Source organism: Ambystoma mexicanum, chromosome 1q (genome assembly GCF_040938575.1).
Source record: "Ambystoma mexicanum isolate Mex_15411 chromosome 1q, UKY_AmexF1_1, whole genome shotgun sequence".
Classification (NCBI taxonomy): domain Eukaryota; kingdom Metazoa; phylum Chordata; class Amphibia; order Caudata; family Ambystomatidae; genus Ambystoma; species Ambystoma mexicanum.
This window is the reverse complement of record NC_090922.1, coordinates 832,651,823-832,671,922: the sequence shown is the minus strand read 5'-3', so window position 1 is coordinate 832,671,922 and position 20,100 is coordinate 832,651,823. Positions and strand designations below refer to the sequence as shown.

Sequence of the window (20,100 nt, the reverse complement as noted above, 5' to 3'; positions counted from 1 at the left end):
CCATCTCCTTGGGAAGCTGGTTGTGGGTCCTCCAGACAAGCATTTGGGACAATACAGATTAATTCCCAATCTCTGCACCCTCTCATACTGTGATATCAACACCTAGAAAAAAAATCTCAACACAATTTCCACAACTAAAGACTTTCAAGGAAACCTAGATATATGACCCTAACCCTAATTCCCATGGGCCCCTTTAATCGGTTATCCTGTTTGGAATATTATTCCTTATTTTCTATCTATACAAATGAATTCTTATTACCTGTGTAGTTCGTGTGCATATTTGGTTCTTGATCTCTTGACCTGTGATTAATAGAGCCTGCTCTGCCTGTCTTCTTTCTCAATCACATCACCTCTTGCATTGCTCTCTTCCAAGCCACCAACAGGAGAGCGAAGGGCACCGTAAAGTGGATTCTTTCTGAGTAGATGAGTGTAGGTGATGTGCGAGCTTGAATATAGTGCACAGAAGCCTTTACAACTCTGCAAGTTTTACCTGAAATGCTCTACACATTCCCCCTTTTCAAGAACCAGTATTGTGTGGAAGCATTTTGTATTAAATTCCTAGAAACGTCCTTTATTCCATATAGTGTTGACATAGGAATCTTTGGTCATTATTCCATACCTTTATCATTGTGCACAAAAGTGAGAAAGACCTTGTTTCTTGTCCCTCAAATTCATCCCTTCTCGTAGCAGAAAGATGCATACACATAAAAGTCACACTCTACAAAAATATATCATAACAGTAGGATAAAAAAAAGCATTGTTCTATTTTCAGTATAGTGGTGCAATGAGATGGAAATGATGGGGTGTTCATTTTCTCTGCAGTGAGAAAGAAGGGTTACACGAAGGCAGGTCCTTCATTTTAAGTCGATAATCAATGGCTGCACTCAGTGCATTTTATGTTAGTCTACGGTTCTGTAAAGCTCACCACATAAACTCACCACATAGCAGCCTCTTGACACTTTTACTGTTCGCGTTCCTGATGGAAATAATGGATTAGTGGTCGATCCATTTATCAAATTGTGTCATAGTGACAGCTGTTTTACAGTCCTTAGAAGTGGGAGGAAACCAGCATGGAGCACTATCCTGATATTAATATTACTATTTATTTTTAGGCACAGTCTATAAATAATTTGGAAAAAGCGAGATCTTGGATGCGCTACTGGATGTCTCCCTATCTTCTACAGAGCACACACCTGGGGGTGAGGCAAACCATAGGATACAAAAAAGCACATTCCATCCCTGATGTATCATAATCAGGAATTGTGCATGGAATAAGTATAAGTTGTGAGTGGATATGTCTACAAATGTTCCAAGATGAATGTTTGGTGAAGATCATGGTGACCCCTCTGCATTATGCATGGGGCCTACTTCTTTCCTTGGCGGGAACCACGGGTGATCCCTATGCCAGGGACTAAATAAAAGGTTTGACTAGCGCTACAGAGCTTGAGGTGTGAAGGGTACATAGAGGATTAGAAGGCGCCCTCCCCAGCTTAGAACAAATATCTATATGTTCAAATATACCAGGGTCAAACTAAGACCATTTTAGTAGCAACCAGTGGCGAATATGGAAACTGGAGGGGCATAAATGTTTGCACCGAAAATGCGTGAGGGACTGAGTGTAGTGAGGTTGCCTGAACTAAACAATAAGGGATCGGTCAGGGTGGGGGGAGGTGAGGTTATCCCCATGAACATTTTTTAAAAATAATGGGTTAAAATGGTACTTGAACAATTCAGCGAAAAGCCAAACAGTTTGCAGTTAGTTTTGTATGTTACCACATGAAGAAACCCAATAGATGCAGGTCGCCAAGAGTGCAAAACCAAAGAGGTGATGACTGGAGGTTTAGAATTAAGCTTAACCTCTGGCATTGCTTTGTGCAACTCTCAACACCATCGTTCTTTACCTGCTAAGCCATTACAAAAGAGCAAAGATCAAATCCAAATCAGGCTTGCCCCCCCCAAAAGGGGCAGACCAGCCTTAACTGCTTGGTCACATCACTTCTCCATGAGACCACAAGCATCCCCAGACATGTTTCAGCCTACTTGGACGTCATCAGTGAGGAATAGCTTGGTTAATAGTGTCAGTCTGAATATACTTATTTTATGTAATGTGGCATGACATTTTTTACTGGGTCCCACAGGCAAAGCAAATTGAAGTGTTTAGCCATGTTATCACACTTAGCATGGTTGCTGTTAGGCAAGATTTAGATCCGTTCAATAGCTAGGACAATGTGGACATTAATCTATCACTGGTACATTTATAGCATTACTTAGAGGATTGTCCATAGAAAGGTTATCAAAATAAAACAAGAGATCACACAATTATTCTGAAGCAGATAAGTACTTTTGAATCCCCCTCACTCCCCCGGCCCCAATGCAAGGCCAGTTAACCCTTTCCTGGAAGGAAGGTAAAAAAACACAAGCAGAGGAGAGAAGAGTCATTCAGGAGCCAGGCCAGCCAAAGTCAATTGGGCAAAAGTCTAGGGGAATGAAGCCCTTCTTGCAGGTAAGTAAAAGTCTTGCACAATGTATTAGTCTTTGTAGAAAAAGTAGAATCAATGTAGGGCCACAAGCTGTTAGGCTTGTGAGTAGTAGAAGATGCAAGAAACTCTACAGAAGCAACCAAGACAAGTCTCAACTGAGATCAAGTAAGGCTACAAGACAATAGGTAAGTTCTCTTAGCCCGTACAGTACCTTTGGTTAGAAGAAATGGTTCCAGCTGGGTTCTGTTCCTGTGCAGCTCTGCAGATCCTGTTGCTCTTAGGCCTAAGTTGTGGAGATAAGAGGGAGGACTTCTGCTCTGCAATGGGACGGTCAGCGCAGAAAAAGACCAACTTCTATTCAGTGGCACTTTGTGGTTTCAGCGCCACGTGTCTCAGCAAATAGCACCACCGCAGACTCTCGGATACCACACTGGACTTTCCTTGCATCTGGGGTCCGGCACTCTGTTGAGGTGGCTCAGGCTTGGTCAGTCCTGCTTACTGGGAGTCCGGTGGATCTTCCACAAGCTCGGGTCACACTTAAAAGCAACGCACTCAATCTGGTGTTCCTCTCCCAGGCACTTCGATTCCAGCAGCAGTGGAAGTACAGCCAGCCTCGAGAGGATGTCAAGACGGGCTTACTTTGAAGTTGATTGGTCCCACCAACTCAAGGGGAGAAGTCGTCCTTGCAGGGCTTCTCTAGTCAAGGCGAATTTGGAGCTTCAGCACAGCAGCAGGGCTTCACCGGGCAAACCAATGGTCCAGGAGTTGCAGCAGGCATCTCGTCCAAGTTCTTCTTCGGATTCCTTCGTCCAGTGGTCGACTCTGCCTTCCAAGCCAAAAAGCCTCACCTTTTATGCAGGTTTCTCCCATTCATTCCAGTCTAGATGTCAATCACACAGCAAGGTGTCTGTCGTTGCCGGACAGCCAGCCGGCCAATCACCTTTGGGTGCATTCCTGTAACCAAGGGGATTAAGCACAGGGAGTTTTGGGCACCTCCCTCACTTCCTGCCCCTGTCAGACATACTGGAGCCAGAGGCGGCCTTCACTCATGTATCCTGCCATAGACAAAACAAACAAAGGGACACAACCTGGTTTGGCGCACACAGTAAATCTCAAAAAGGACTGTTCCAACAAGAAATGTTGAAAAAAGAAGACCGGGGCCATTTTGACAAAAATGGCACCCATGGGTGCTGTACTGCAGCCCGCGGTAAAAGCACACAACGGTAGTTAAAAGTAAACCACTGCCATCAGCCATTAATTGTGGAAAGGGTAACATAACATTGCTACATGAGAAACTCGACAGAGGGGATACTAAGTAACCACTCCAGCACCATATGGAAATTTACAATTGTAAGTAAAGTCAATTTCACTTCACTGCTCTTGGAAACAGTAGTTATCCAAGGGAAAGGTATTTAAACCTTTGGGAAATCTGAAAGACTTCCCAGTACCACTGCACTGAAGGTGCTGTGTGACACAATGTAAAAAGATGGCTACGGAGTTTGTCACACTCCAAAAACCAAAAGAAACACAGAGCTCAAATTATAGGAAAACACATCAGAGATTGGGAAAAAGGCCTCACTCTCTCTCTGGGTTAAACATTAAAAAGTCCTAGAGTCCAGCAAAAGTGCTGGGGGTCTCTTAGGTAGAGAGGAATTAGCACATTTCTGAGAATTCTCCCTAACAGTTGCTTTACCATTAATGCACAGAACTGTGCATGATAATAATTGGGTAAGTTATATAGCACTTCATACCAGAGTCTTCCAGGGTCTTAGTGTTGTAATAATCAGTGTTACATTGAGTGCCACAAGTGGGTAATAATGGTATCCATCTCAGGAAGATGAAGGACTGAGTTAACCCAAACAGGGTATCGAACCCAGGTTGCATGGCATTTTATGGGTACCCAGCCCAATGCTACCCACACTCTGTACAGCGCTCTGCTGCTCTCGAGCTAGGTCTGCGCTTTAAACAATAAAATAAAATGAAAAATAATTATATCGTCTTGTTCCCGAGTCGAGCGCACTGTGCTTGAGCTATCCAATTCAAGGTGGTGAAAAGTAGCTTTCCTGAATCATAACTTCCTAGCTGCCTTTGCTCCATCCATGGCCTATCTTCTGAAGAACAAAGGGCCCCTGCTAGTAACTACCTCCCTCTTGCCAGCCCACCTTCTGCTAGCTATCAGGTTCCTATGCAATGTTTATAGTCCAGCCCTGCCTTTAGACATCAGCCTCTCCACATGTGAGTAAGGTGCTCCATCCTCACTCGTGGCTAACAAAGGGTTTCTGGGTGGCGCTGGACCATATACCTACCAGCCTGGGACATTCTAGCAGATCTCTCGTTCCCTGACTACCCAATCAGGGAAACAAGGAATTCATGGGAGACAAGGGCCCTCATTCCGAGTGGGGCGGTAAGGGATACCGGGCACCGTTAAGGAGACTGGTGCTGGTAATCCCTTACCGCCCTACTACGAGGTCCCTTAGCGGGTGCCTTCCTTAAGGCCAGGTCTGACCTGGTGTTAAGGACGGGACCCGCTAAGGGACCTGGGCGCAAATAACGGGCTTGGCATACGCCGGCCCATTATTTGCGCCCTGCCCATTCCCATTGAGCCCTGTGGGGGCTCAAATGGGAATGGGGAATGGTTTGGTAAATGGGGACTTACCGGTCCCTCCAAGGTCGGAATGGACCAGTAAGTCCCCATTCACCCAAACCGGAGTCGGTACCAGTATGGGAGGCAGTCATGGAGAAAATAGCGCCATGACTACCACCATACTCGGAATGAGGGCCAAGGAGTCACTAACTTTCACCAGTGAAGCCGGAATTGCCCAAAACCTAATTTCCCCATAGAATCCAATATTCTCTTTTGGTGTAATATTGCACTGCTGTACCTTTACTGAAATCGTAGGATGCTAGGACATTCCCTCGAAATGTGGGAGAGAATTGTTAAAACCAATGGAAGTTAAAATGGGGCTCTGTTGATTAATAGAAACCTGCATGATTGTTAGGGAAATGTAAGCAGTAGCAGACAGTTAATATCAAATACCAAACTTTGCACAGCTCTGTCTGTAGCCAGTGGCGAATATGGAAACTGGAGGGGCATGAATGTTTCCACCGAAAATGCGTGAGGGACCGAGTGTAGCGAGGGGGCCCGAAGTAAACAATAAGAGATTGGGGCGGGGCGGTTCTCCCCATTGAACATTTTTTAAAATAACGGGTTAAAATGGTACATGAAAAATTCAGCAGTGATAGTTAGGTGTGGCAAAATACATTTGTATGCCTTTAGCCACTTTCTCTGTTGCCAAATGTGCAAATGAGCATTGGGCGGTGCAGCAGGTTTCTGCTTGTACACATTTTAAGTGACAGGATATTTGTGTATCTCAAATGTGGTGAATGCACATGTCAGCGCCTGGTGTGTCTTTGGACTGTGCACACCAACAGCCCCTACTTTAGTGACAGTGCTTATATATCACACCCACTGTCAGCTCAGGTCCATTGGAATTACCTTTTTGCAGCATAGCATATGTGAAACGTGTGTCTTTTTAGCCGTGCCGAGTAGCCGGATCTAGGTTAAAACAACAAATTCTCAAAAGCTCGAGATACAAAATTGCGAAGCCGACATGCTCGCATTTTGTACCTCGAGCTTTTCGAATTCTGTTGTTTTGCCCCCCGTTTCGTATTTACTGTACGCGGGGGACACCCCCTCAGCCCCATATACCCATAACGGCCAACTAGGTGAGCGGGGGCACCCAGTTTGGTATTTTGGACTTCGTTATTTTCTTTCATGCCAAATGCGCAGAAAAAGCACATTCGGCATTTTATTTACGTTATTTTGGTGTAATACCGAGCAGCCAACTTAATTTTGCATTTCAAACACCAAAAAAGCTCAGGACAGGTCACTTTCGCAGAGAGGACTCTTTGCCAAATACTGTACATATTTGCCATCTACCACTACCCATACAAGTCGTTTTTGCTCTGCTAGGTGTCACTAAAATGACACATAGGATCCAAAATCAAAGTAGAGGTACCTGCCACCATGAAAATGGGCGCCCTGGTTTTCCATCCGGATTGTCCAGGTAACTGCCTACAAAGAGGCGGCCTCTGAGTCACGTGTATGTGCAGAGCCTTGAACCACCACATTAAATACCTGGGCCCAAGAACAGTTCCAATGCCAGGCACTATTGTACAGCGGCCTGGGGTGCCACGATCCTGGACCTGTTGCAAGGAGAGACGTGGTAGCCCTTTGCCTAAAGTAAAAAAGACTTGCACTCTTCTGAGGGCCTGGAGGGATGGGAATACAGTGGCTACATACCTGGCAGGGGAGAATCTGTGGTCAGAAAGACAGATCTCCCAGGGTGGTGATGTTCATGCCTTGCACTTGGGATGTGCTGACCTCTGCAATTCCTTCCTCCTCCCTCCCCAAAAAGGGAAGGAAGGGGAAGTTATTTTACATACTGGGAAAGCCATGTTTTTGTACATTCAAGGTATGCTTTGCTGTGTTTTATCCTTGAAGTCCAATAAGAAACTGTGATAGTCCCACGGTGAACACCCTCAGAGTGAAGATTCTGGGTAATGTTTTCACAAAATAACTGAGGTTAATATTCAAATTCGGTCGTGGAGCCCTTTTTATTATTCTGAATACATTTATGGATATGTCTTTAAACAAATATGTGACAACAATGTATAAAAAAAAGGTACACAGCTGTTGTTGGTTGTATGCTATAGGTTTTACAATATCTTTTTATTCCAATGGTGGTGATTTTTATTTGAATGTTAAAAAGAAAACTAGAGACAGGAGGAGGGAGAAAAAAAGATAAAACAGTAGTGAAAAAAAAGAAAGCAGAAAGAGATGGTGAAACAAATACTGAAGAGACACAAGACAGAGAGGTGGACAGAAAGAGAGCAGACGGCTCACAGCCGGCTACTTGTACCCATGGGCTGAATATTTTGTAAAGGCACCCCATCCTGGGACTGCCTCTCTGTCCTGTAGTCTTTCCTATGTACATCATTTCAGGTCGAAAGGACACCACAACCTCTGATAAATTCAAATACAAAATAGATGAAATGTAAGGGACAGATATATTACAGAAATAGAATAATGGAGGTAGAACGGGAGAAGGGTGTTACAAAAGGAAACGCACAGGATAGAAAATGTAAGAAACATAAGGGTCAGGAATGAGTTATAACAAGGCAGGAAAGAAAGGGGCAGGGTTAGAGAAAGCAAGAGAGAGATTAGGAAAGAAGATACAGAACTAAGGTGAAGAGTGCATAAACAACTTGAGAAAGGTGGAGAAAAGAAGAGACATGGGAGAGGTCAAAATAAGAGATACATGATAAAGAAAAGAGCTCAAGATGGATGGGGTAACGGTGGATTGAGTAGAGGAGATGTTGGCCGGAGGGAAATTGTAGAATTGACAGAGGTGGTGAGATAGTGATGGAAGAAGCCATACACAGTCGAGAGCAGGCTAACTAAACATGTTCGGCCAATGCCTTTTTATGTGCATGGTTATCTGAATGCCTCTGTTTCCTTCCAGGCGATATGGGACAAAGTGTACGGCCTGCCAGCAGGGAATCCCCCCCACGCAGGTGGTCCGGAAAGCTCAGGACTTCGTCTACCACCTGCACTGCTTCTCCTGTGTCATCTGCAGTCGGCAGCTGGCCACGGGTGATGAATTCTACCTCATGGAGGACGGACGACTGGTGTGCAAAGAAGACTACGAGACGGCAAAGCAGAACGGTGAGCTTAAGGACAGAGGCGAGGGAAGGGAAGAAAAGAGGGAAGAACACATGAGAGTAAAGGGCAAAGGGTTTAGAGAGTGGAGGGAGATAAAGGAGAGGAAATGGAACATAAAGGACGAATGAGAATGAAAGTCTGAGGAGGATGAAGAACTAATGGTGGGAAGAGAGAATGGATAGGACACAGAATGGCATGGCGGCAGACAATTCCATGAATCCACAGTAAGGCAAAGAGAGGAATGGCAGAGGCGGAATGACTACTTGTAAAATTGCAAAGGCAAAATATCAGAGGTGGACAGAAGCACATACAGAGGGGGCAAGTGTTACAGAACGTGTCTCCACTGAGACATGAATGATGGAGGCAAACTAGAACGCTTTCCGAAGGGCATTAAATGGAAACACACTGGGTTGGCGGGTTTTACCCTTCCAGCATTGGAAGATCGGGAAGGAAGTGGCTTTGCCAGATTCTAAGGAGGGATTGTGGGCATTTGGAACTACACAGCCACGGGCATTAAGGACTTATAGAAGCTTCCACGCTAATGCCATAAGCTTTGGTGTGAAGGATGCATACCCCCACCCAGCGGGAGGACCTCTGACTAGCAGCAGATCCGATACCAGTGGATCTTCTGTCTGGCTTCTAAATATCCGAGGCGGCTGCTCATTCTCTTTGCAGTAATTCTTGGGCATTTAGGAGACTTCAGCCATTCCCTATAAAGGATAGATCAAACAGACCGCTTCCAGATCAGGTAAGGAAAATAGAAACATGTATTGAAAAAGGAACACATGGAACACTATTTTTTGGAAGACCATGAGGAATGACAAGGGATTACATGTAGGAGATACAGGGTTCAAGCTGCTGCTGTTACATTGTGTTACATTTTTCAAGAACCTGCCAGTGACATGAAAGTAGGCAGCCAGGGAGAATAAAGGCAGATCAGACTGGAGAGGAAGGCTGCTGATGTCATTCTTCAAAAATACCCACAATCCCTTTTTGTCCTGGGCAAAAAAGGACTGCTAGGCATTTTGTAATTGTCGAGGTTAAGACTTTCCTGTATCAGCCTCAACAGCAGACACATAAGGCATTCATCCTCGATAGAATGTGTTTGTAGTTTGGTCCCTAACTTCCTGCAGGCATAACCCATCGAGTGGGAATGGGTGGGAATGGGTTTTGGGGCAGCTCACCTAAGTACTAAAAATGGCATTCTGCACTCCCCCTATCTCTCTGGACTTGGGGTGATCCTGCCACAAGCTCACATGAGCTGAATTATGTGGATCACACTGAAGATCCTCTGCCATTATGTGGAAGTTAGTGGTGCACCCAATGCAAGACTTCAACTTAGATAGCACATCGCCCTTCCCATTATCAGAAAAGCAGATTAGACTCAACTCTGCTCAGTAATGTTGCAGAGTTTACCAATGGCAGAATGGTAGAAGAAATGCTCTGGATGCAGGGCGGAAACTCTTAACAGATCCACCCAGAAAATCATACTCCCATAATGAGGATGTATGCTGTGATCTCTAGCTGTGCTAAAAGGGCAGCACTAGGGAAGTCATGTGCTGCCTCACCAGCCGGAATGCAGCTAGTCAACATGAAACCAACAAAACCTAGGCAGGCAAATGCATGCCCCCTTAAGGGTACCGCGGTCGTTGACCATGGTTGGCTCTGTCTGAGAATTGTTTGGTCTTGTGCTTTAGCACAGGGACACTATATATAGTGGCGAGAGGGAGCCCATGAGTCTATGAACGGAGTGTTTCAGGTATATATAGAGGGATGCTAAGATTTAAGGAACAGATGAAATCTACTGTAGGTCCTGTGGGAGCTCCCATGGCTGGCGGGAAGTTTCAGCAAGAATGGGAAAGGGGGAGCACCCAAGGCTGAGGGGGTTAGGTGGAGGTGTGGACAATTACTAAGACTGAAGTAAAGAGAGATTCTGTGTGGCTCGGATGAAGGCAACCACCAAGTCTGAAGTAAAGAATGGAGCATGTAGCGATGAAAGAACATGGGTTCATGTTCAAGTGCATACCTTTACACTTGGCAATTGCCAAGTGTAAAGGTATGCTGTGATTATCACGAATACCAAAATAACTAATACCATTATAACAAACCTAAAATGACGAATTCCAAAATAACGAATCCTGAAAAAACTAAAAAAGGGGTTGGGAGGGGGGATAGTGGTTTTGGGGGTGGAGGAACATTATTAAAAACAAAAAAGGGCCGGCTTGAGGGGGGGGCAACACACCCCAAAAACAACAAAAAATGAATTTGTTATTTGGGAATGTGTTATTATGGTGTTCGTTATTATGGTGTTTGTTCTTTTGGATTCGTTATTATTACATGTAACCAAATGTAAGTGGTGTTAGGATCCAGGATAGATGAAGGGTGGTTGCAGGCCTGGACGGAAGGAGGGTTCTGATCTGGATGGACGGATCTCCAAAGGAATTAGCTAAAAGGGCATCAGGTTGGGATCAAATGGTGCTCATGGGGCTTAGGGAAGAGGGTGTCAGCTAGTGACGTAAGGAACATAGGGAATTATGAGGGAGGAGGGGCCAAGTAGGGAACAGAGGGGACTTCAAAGGTTAGTAGCATTGAGGAGCTCAGTAAGGATAGAGGATTTACCAAGTTTGGATGGATGGATGGATGGATGGATGAGGATACCAAGTTGGGAACCAATGGTGCTCCCATGGCATGATGGAATATTGGATTTTGTACAAAGCGTAAAATATCTTATGGACAGAGAGAAGGAGGTACGTAGGGATTGGTGGAGCACTTAAATATTGTTGGGATCCATCAGGAATGAAGGTCCCTCACGATGTGAGAGAGCAGAGACAGACTGAGAAAACATTTTCCCCTCAAGGAACTTGATAGAGAGGTGTGTTGATGCCAGAATGAAAAGCACAGCTTCTTCTTGGCTGTGTTCCTCTTCTCTATGTGGTTTTTGGTGCTCAAGTAACCATGGCTCATACCTTATTTTCTTTTAGATGATTCTGAGGCAGGAGCAAAGCGACCGCGCACCACAATCACAGCCAAACAGCTGGAAACCCTAAAGAGCGCCTACAAGAACTCTCCAAAGCCTGCCCGCCATGTCAGGGAGCAGCTCTCATCTGAGACAGGCCTGGACATGAGGGTCGTGCAGGTGAGTTCATGGTCAAAATGGTATGCCAGATCTGCACTGTGCACATATTTCTACAATGATTACATTGGGACATGCACAGTGAGTGACATGCACTATCTACAATCCATTGACTAATGATGAAGCTCAGGGTAGGACAATCATGCTTCATTTTGTCAGCATCTTCAAAATACCACAGTTGACCACTATTGCAGAGTTTCTGGGACTACTCTATTGCCTGTGTGATACATTAGGACCACAGACTATTCATCCCTCGGAGAGTGTCAGACCAGAGGAGATTTTTAGTCTTGGGATCCAGGCTTTGTAATAAAATTACCAAATTCTATTCATGACGGCAAACGTTTTTCTAGTGGAAGGCCTTTGTTGAAGCAGCTGCTGTTCTGGTAGGTGATAAGTAGGGGTTCCAGCAAAGTTAAGATCAGCGAGCAGAGGCAATTGATTCACAAAGGCTATGTATAAATGTTCCTGCTGACTGTACAGAGGACCTTCTCCTATTGCCTGCTTCACCCACTTGACTGTCAACCTGACTCATCCGCAACCCCTTTAAATACCTTGCTCTCTGCTGCCTCCCCCACCGGAGTCACAGTGCAAATACTTTTTCAGCACACTTCTACCACTGTGTATGACAGGCTCCTAATGCACATGTGGTCCTAAGAAATGAAAACAGCATCTCTATCTCTGTTTTATGGATAGGAAAGAAAGTGGAACAGCATCGGTTCGTGCCGTTCAGTGCACGGAAATGCCCCCTGTCTTGTGCTATTGCGCAAAAGGTGTGGTAAAGGTTGCATCTGAGATCAATGTGCGCACATTCACATAACCATACAGAATAGGGCACAATTTTTTTCCTCTTGCATTTCTGTCCATCAAACAGCGATAGAAATGCTTTTGGTCATCTTTTAGAACTACGTGGCCGTAGCTAGCCTATCATGCACAATTGACTGGCGCGCACCCCCACACTAATGTTTGCAAGGGAGCTGGCACACCTCATCGATTGTGCCAAAAAAGGTTTGCGCATCTGCCCCTATGTTTTGGAAACAATATGAAAATGTAATAAAAGCTGCTGGGTGCACAGTTCTTCTGGCACAGAGGAGTGTGCTGCTCATGTTATGAATAGCAATAGAGGAACCATATCTCCATACATACTTTCAAAACCATCAGTGTGTGTTTGCAGGAGCATGCGTCAAATAAACGCTTATTGAACCAAATAGAACTTTGCAATAGCGACACACATCTGTGTTTGTTGCAACATGTAAAACCTGATTACATAATATGGAGACTAATAGATTGCCTTAGTTATAAGGGGTTCAAAGCTGAGTATGTGAACTATACAGCTACACCGTCATTTCACTAATGACGCTCTTTTTCCATCATTGAGATTTTTACCATATTTTCTATGCTGAAATATTCTTTTTGCAAATTTATTAGCCAAAGAACGCTTTCCACTTTCATATTTCTCCTCATGCTAGGGGTGTTGCCCAATGGTAGTTGCTTGTCATAGTTATGGGGATCCACAGTATGATGGGAAGATTTCCGGTGGTGAGGGTCGCCAATGCCTTTAATGCCATCTAACCATGACACTCTTGCGTGTAGTCACCGTCAGAAGATAAAGCTTAGGACTCCAAGCTGATTGAAATTCTTTGCCTTTGTCCATGAGGATCTCTGCTGCATCTCTCCCTTCAAGGACAGATCATCCACCTCAGGAAGTTACCTCTGGCAAAGGTTTCTCGAATGGTGATACAGGTCAGTAATACCCAAGCTCTGAGCCTAATGTTGGGTATAAACTCATTTCGGTATGACCGCAACCGTGTTTTGAGTATGACCCGCTGGATGACTCTGTTCCCATCAGAAAACAACAAGGATTGGGAGTGTCTTGAGGAAGTCAACATTGTTTTTTAGTTCCTGTTGAGGGTCTTGGTACCAAATGACATGGAGAATTTTCCAAACGAAGGGATCCGGCCGCCACACATTTCGATATCCTCCACTACCTATTCGGTGGATGGCAGCTTTTCTCTCCAATACGTTGGAAGTCCCTTCAGCTGCAAAAGACACCATTTCCATGAGTCTATCGGATCCCACCCTGCTACCTCCCTCTCTTGCCTTGCTTTCATCAAAACAATTAAAGTAAGATGTGAAAGGAATTAACGTGCCTACCCTAGGCCCTCTCCTTCTTAGGGACCTATGCAACAGGCTTGTTTGATTCTGGCTGCAGTCATAAAAAGGCATTCCATACAGGACCTCCTTATCCACTCCACCTGACCAGAGGAGCAAGAGGCTGGACCACAGAGTAAAGAATGTCTTTAACCCTAGATCCATCATCCTGTGGCAGGCAATTGCACTACCATCCTAAGCATGATGGATTGCTCCAATTGGGACCATGTAGGGATGCTGAGCAGATTGTAAGTGAAGGATGAGCAGTCGGAAAACGGCACATTAAGCCTGCAGTTGACATGGCTTCTATGGCCTTCAGGGCAGTTTCCTGTGGAACTGGTTTTCAATCTCAGAACTTTAATCCCAAGACACAAATCAGAATTGCAGGGCTCTGATGGGTTTGGAATAAAAGAGATCAACTTCGGCTGAAAGCCAGTAATTTCTCACCAATACATTCAAGTTCTGACCCGGTGCCAGCACTTCTAAACGTACAAACAGAGACTGTTTGTTTGTTTGTTTGTTTATTTTGTATATTTTGTATAGCGCTCCTGACCCAGGGGTATATGGGTGCTTAAACATCAAGTTACAGGCAAAGGTGAGGAACATTTTTACATTTGTGCAGCATATGTATAGTTACAAGAAAGCAGTTAGTGCAGAGATAGTAACAAGCAGACATAGCAAAGGATACATTCATACATTAGGCATACATAAATAGTTGGTTATTTATTGAGTAACCAAGTGATGACCTTAGATCTGAAAGGTTGGAAGGTGGGGGTGGATTTGATATCCAGTGGAATAGTGTTCCACAGTTGTGAGGCTAGAACTGGGAAGCTGGATCCACCGGCTCTTTTAAGGGAATATTTGGGCACTGTCAGTTGTAATGTATTGGAGGATCTGGTGGTTCTAGTTTTCTGTCTTAAGGTGAATTTATTGGTTAAATAGGGTGGGGCTAGGTGGTTGAGAGCTTTGTAAGTGAAGCAGATGGTTTTTAGGTCTATTTTTTGTTGGATGGAGAGCCATTTGCATGAAATTCTTATAGCCGAGATATGTTCTCTTCTAGGAATATTGAGGGCGGCACGGAGTGCATTGTTTTGTAGAACTTGCAATTTATTGATTACTCTTTTGTTGGCACCTACATAAAGGCTGTTACAGTAATCCAGTTTGGATTGTATGAGTGCTCTGGCTAAAGTGAGGCAGTTGTTGGGGGAGATCAAGTGTCTGCAGGCCCTAATTAGTTTACCAGTGTAAGCAGTGGCTGAGGCGGTCATATTAATTTGTTTGGCGAGGTTGGTATTCATGTCTAGATAGAAACCAAGAGTTTTTACACTCTTAGCGATGGGAATGGTGTTACCGTCAATGGTGAAGCTGGTGTAACTAGGGCTGATATTCCGGATGGTATTAGGTGAGCCGACAAGGAGCAGTTTGGTCTTGTCATCATTCAGGCAGAGGCCATGTGTGGCCATCCATGCCTGAATGATGGAGAAGACTTCATTGATGCGGTTGGCGTCCGAGTTGTAATTGCCGGATAAAGTGAGGAGCATCTGGGTGTCATCTGCGTAGTTAGTGTAGGTGACACCCAGATGGTCCAGCTTGTCGAATAGGGGCTTTGTAAATATATTATACAAAGTAGGTGAGACACAAGATCCTTGTGGGACACCACAAGTAATGGGAATAGGGTCAGCCGCTGCTAGGGGTGAGAAGACCCGCATGGTCCTGTTGTGAAGGAAGGATTGGATCCATGTGACCGCAGAGTGGGAGAAGTGTGCTGCCGATGACAAGTAGTTGCACAAGATTTTGTGGTCAACCAGGTCAAAGGCAGTGGAGAGGTCAAGGAGAAGAAGGATGGCAGCCCTACCTTTATCTTTGAGTTCGTCTATCTGGCTCTTGAGATCAACAAGGGCCGTTTCCGTCCCATGTTGAGGGCGAAAGCCAGATTGGCGAGTTCCTAGTAATTGGTGTGTCTCAAGGTAATCCTGAACTTGTAAATAGGCCACTCTGTCAAGAATTTTTAGTAAGAATGGGACAGTGGTAATGGGTCTATAATTTGTGGGTATATCTGCGTCGAGAGTTTGTTTTTTTAACAGTGGTAGGACCCAAGATTGTTTCAGATTACTTGGGACCGTGTTATTGGAGAATGACAGGTTTATTCACACGGTAATGAAGGGGGAAAGATCCCTGGCTGCATCTTTTATGATCTGTGCGGGGCAACTGTCCCCCTTGCAGTTCAAGGGTTTCAAGGATGCTATAATTTTTTGTACTTCAGGTATGGTTATCTTTTTAAAGTGAAGCCTGAGCTAGTGGCGGAGGGTGAAGGAACGGTGGATCTGGAGGTAGGACCATGAGTGAGCTGTTGTCGTTTGTTTTCAATTTTAGTTTGGAGCCCTGAAATTTTGTTAGCAAGGGCATTCTGGATCCCTGTGCACCATGGTTTATCCTTTGTGCAGGTATCTGCGGGAGGAATGGGGTTTTCTAATTCCTTTAGGATGTTAAAGAGCTCTTTTGTGCTAGAGCCTGCCTGAGGGTTCCTGGAATTAAGAGATTCTTTCTTAGCGCGTCTAATCTCATTTTTGTAGAGGGTGGAGATATTAGTGAGATTAGTTCTGTTGTCTACTGAAGGCACTGATTTCCATAGTGATTCAAGTTTACTTTTTTGTTGTCGGAGAAGTTTGATCTCCGGGGTGTACCACGTATTCAGGTGCACTTTTGGTTTCCCTTTGCGCATTTTTAGTGGGGCAATGATGTCGATAGCTTTAGCCATGGAATCATTATAGGCGTTGACCAGTAGGTTTAAGTCAGTTGTAGCTGGTAGAGCGTTCAGAATAGGGGTCACCAGGAGTATTAAGGCTTCCGCTGTGATGTTGCTCTTTTTCCTAGTTGGGCAGGCGGGTGCAATAACAGGCCTTTTATGCATTAGGTTGTCAATATTAATGTCGATTGGGAGGAAGTAGTGATCCGTCCAGATTAGCTGTACGGGGTCCTTCAGGGTGATGTTGTAATTAAGGGCGGTTACCGAGTCAAGGATTCTGCCCTTCGAGTGGGTGGGTTTGGAGCAAAGTTGTAGGAGGCCATGCTCCTCTAATGCTGTGGCCAGGGCAATGGCTGGGGTGTCGAGAGGGTCATTAAACCCAAAATTGAAGTCTCCCAGTATAATCATTTGTGCTGAAGGTTTGGAACTTTCGGCTACTAGTGAGGTGATATCTTCCTCAAATGAGCCAAGTGGCCCCGAGGGTCTGTAAATTAGATGCATCGTGATAGTACTCTTAGGGGAGGTTTGTAATTTAACTGTGAGATGCTCACATGATTTCAGTGGAGGAGAGGAGGCTAGTCTAATATCAAGCGAGGACTTAAAGATAATAGCTACACCACCTCCTTGAGCGTTAGGTCTGTCTACTCTGAGGATGGTGTAGTTATCAGGGATAGCTAGGGTAAGAGATGGTCCCGCATCATCATGCAACCAGGTTTCAGCCACAGCGAGGAAGTCCAGGTTGTTGGTCAGAATGATGTCGGCGACTTCTATGGAATGGGCGACTAATGATCTAACATTTAGAAGAGCTCCTTTTAGTGTAGGAGGGGTGGAATTGATGGAGGTTACAGTGTGATTGTTAGTCTTGTCGGGTAGTTTAGCTGGGTGTTTGCTAGTTCTGTGATGGGTTCTGGCACCAAGTCTATTGTTACGATCGGTAGGGATGAGGGTAGTAGTTTGAGAGACAGTTAGGTCAGTCGTTATGGAGGGGTTGTAGTCAGAGGTAGGGCAGGATGCTCTTGTGTCGGTAGGGTTCTGCTTGGAGCTAACTGAGCTCTTATTGGCTAGGACATCAGAAAAGTGTGCGTGGTCATAGGTGGGATAGGCAGATTGTGAGACCGGGAGGAAGGCTGGTGTGGTGGGCAAGAATGGTGTGGGGCAGACGATAGGGTGATGTCTTGGGCAGGGTGATGTCTTGGGCAGGCAGGTCTCGCTAGGCCATTGCAGGGTATATTGCTTTGCATGACACAAAAGGGGAACATGATCGCGGTAAGGCAAAGTAGCATAATAAGGAAGCTAGGGCCGAGGCACCGTGGAGAGGATTGGCGTGTGACATTCTAAAGTTATCAACTACTCCAAACCTATCCAAAATAAACATTGGCTCCCCCTTTTGCACCCATTGATACATGGCCCTTTTTCAGGGATGTGCTGGAAAGGTGACAGGTGCAGGAAGTATATTCTGGGCGACAGGGAATAACATCATGCTAATGGTGCTGGAAACCACAGCTCTTGGCCTTAGCATCTAATTCAACACAAAGCCACCAGGCATTCTACCTCCTCATACTTGTCCCCAACAGGATCATTTTTCACTCATTCAAGCAAAGATAGACAACATGATAGAGTAGGAAGGACAAGGAAAGGCCCCTCCACAAGCACTAGGTAAATAGGGTTCTGAGTGGATCCTGAGGGAAATAAAAGACTAATTACAGTCCTTCATAAACTGAACTCATTTCTTCTTTATGTATCTTTGCCCTCAATGGTTATCCTTGACCCTATGAGCAATTTGCAAGTTCAGGAGTAGTGGCTCAATCATGATTTTAGTAGCACCTTTCTGGGAGACACCAGTCATGCTGCCGTACTGTCTTAAACTATTGGTTGCTCGATTGAGACTAGCATGTGGCCTGTTCCTGTTTTCGAGAGACAGCACAAGCGTATTTTGTTAAAATTCCTACATTCTGCAGGATGGTTGTTGAAATCTGCCAGAGGATTGCAAGGAGATCCTGAAGGAAGTTTGGAGGTAGTCCACCTACAAATTGTATTCCATAAAATGAAAGGGTTTTTTGTTAATGGTGCCTAATGAACAATCTCCATCTGTCACCTTGTCAGGCGGAAGATTTAGCTCTATGGATCCATCAGGCTAGACAGGATTTCCTGTACTCTTCCATCAGGGTTCATCTCGTAGCTTTCAGAGCCTATAACCAGTCTTCTGCATTTTTGAAGAAACACAATTCCCAGCTTCCCACAGTAATGCCCCCTTGCTTCAAGTCAGTGCACAATTGTGATATAAGCTTTCTGTCCTGGAAGGTGGCTTGCTTAATAGCCTTTACCTCTCCCAGGAGAGCAATCAAGACCAGGCTCTTTCTGCAGAAGAAACATTCACCATATTCCACAGACATAAGATGGTGCAGACAACGCATCCAGTTTTCACGCCTTCGTTCCCCCACTGGCATACTTTGCGGCATGGTCTTCAGCCTAGGGACGGTCTTCATCCAACCCACGCACAATGAGGCTACCATTCAGTGCCTGCAGGCCATGCCCTGCCAGCACTGTGACAGTAGCTGCATTGGCTCCAGGCAATGGTCTGAATACAACTGTCCTTGCTGCAATCTTTGCAGGTCCTTTTGATTGGCAATAGGAGATGAGAGACGTTGCATAACATTGACAGACCCTGCAACCAAATGCAATCATTTATTTAAAAAGGGGATATATATTTAAAACTTTTGGAGTGTGTCCTTACTTTCTGTACAAGAAGATGCCCCAAGAATTGTCTATATATTTCTGAAGTGAACACAAGATGGCTGCCAGACACATAATTGTGAGTGTGGCATTCACCAATCACATTTTTGGGTTTGGATTCAAACTTGTGACCAGAAACTGTCTGATATGCCACAACCCACTTTTCTTTTTTTTTCAAATTGATGGATGAATTATTGCTAAACTAAGAAAGCATTTCAAGTTGGACCAGACACCAACTTATAGTGAAAGTTTGGTTTCAATCTATGTTGCCTATTTTACGCTACTTGAAAACAAACATTCCCTGTTATAGGGGAGGATAGCCCAAAGGATCTTAATACCTGTTGGCACACTCTGTTTCTTTATTTGCCATCAAATATAGGTTGATAATCATATGTTGATTTTATGGCTTCAAATGGGTATAAATAAAGTACTTGTCTACCCATGCTATACTCTGAACAATTAGAAATGCCTGTTAAACATTTTTGTTTGCGCCCTCTGATACCAATTGGTAGGTCATAGTGCGAAATACAAGCTGGCTGTATACGTACATATGAAGCCATAACGTTGTAATATTATTCTGTAAAAATAACACCAATAGAATCCGGGTTTTCCCTATAAGACCGGAGTAAATTAATGTATATTAAAAAAGCTTGAATATTAACAAATTACCTTTATTTAAAAGCGTTTTTGCAACAAAAAACATTGTTTTTCCTACTTATGTCATGGGAGGATAGCTCAGCGGCAACGTGCGCGCCTTGGAAGGAAGACGACACGAAGCAACACAGGTTCGATCCCCGGGTCCACGCTTAGAAACCTCTGGGTGTTTAAGCACGTTATAAATACGCAACTAAGACAACAACAAAAAAAAAAACAATTACGCATCCAAAAACAAACAATTCCTGTAACAGCGCCTCGATGCCTGTGGGCTGTGTGAGCACTTTAAAAATGTTAAATAAATAAAATATAAATAAAATAAATAAATAAATACCAAATTATCAGAGATGGCGGAAACACAAAGGCTTAAAAAGCATTTCTAATTTCCTATGAGGCTTGGTATTTTTGGATCCTCCCCAAAACTCCAAACCACTTCACAGAACTTCATGAAATGTTCCATAATAATTCAGATTTGGCTGTA

General features: G+C 44.5%; 1 protein-coding gene across 1 annotated transcript in view; it reads left to right on the top strand.

Annotated features, from left to right (window-relative positions):
- The window catches only part of LHX4 (LIM homeobox 4), a 204,199-nt gene that overhangs the window by 176,195 nt on the left and 7,904 nt on the right, over nucleotides 1–20,100 (top strand). The window contains exons 3-4 of the mRNA XM_069641452.1: nucleotides 8,006–8,208; nucleotides 11,187–11,341. Coding sequence (XP_069497553.1) covers nucleotides 8,006–8,208; nucleotides 11,187–11,341 — 358 coding nt within the window. The remainder of the gene's footprint in view (nucleotides 1–8,005; nucleotides 8,209–11,186; nucleotides 11,342–20,100) is intronic.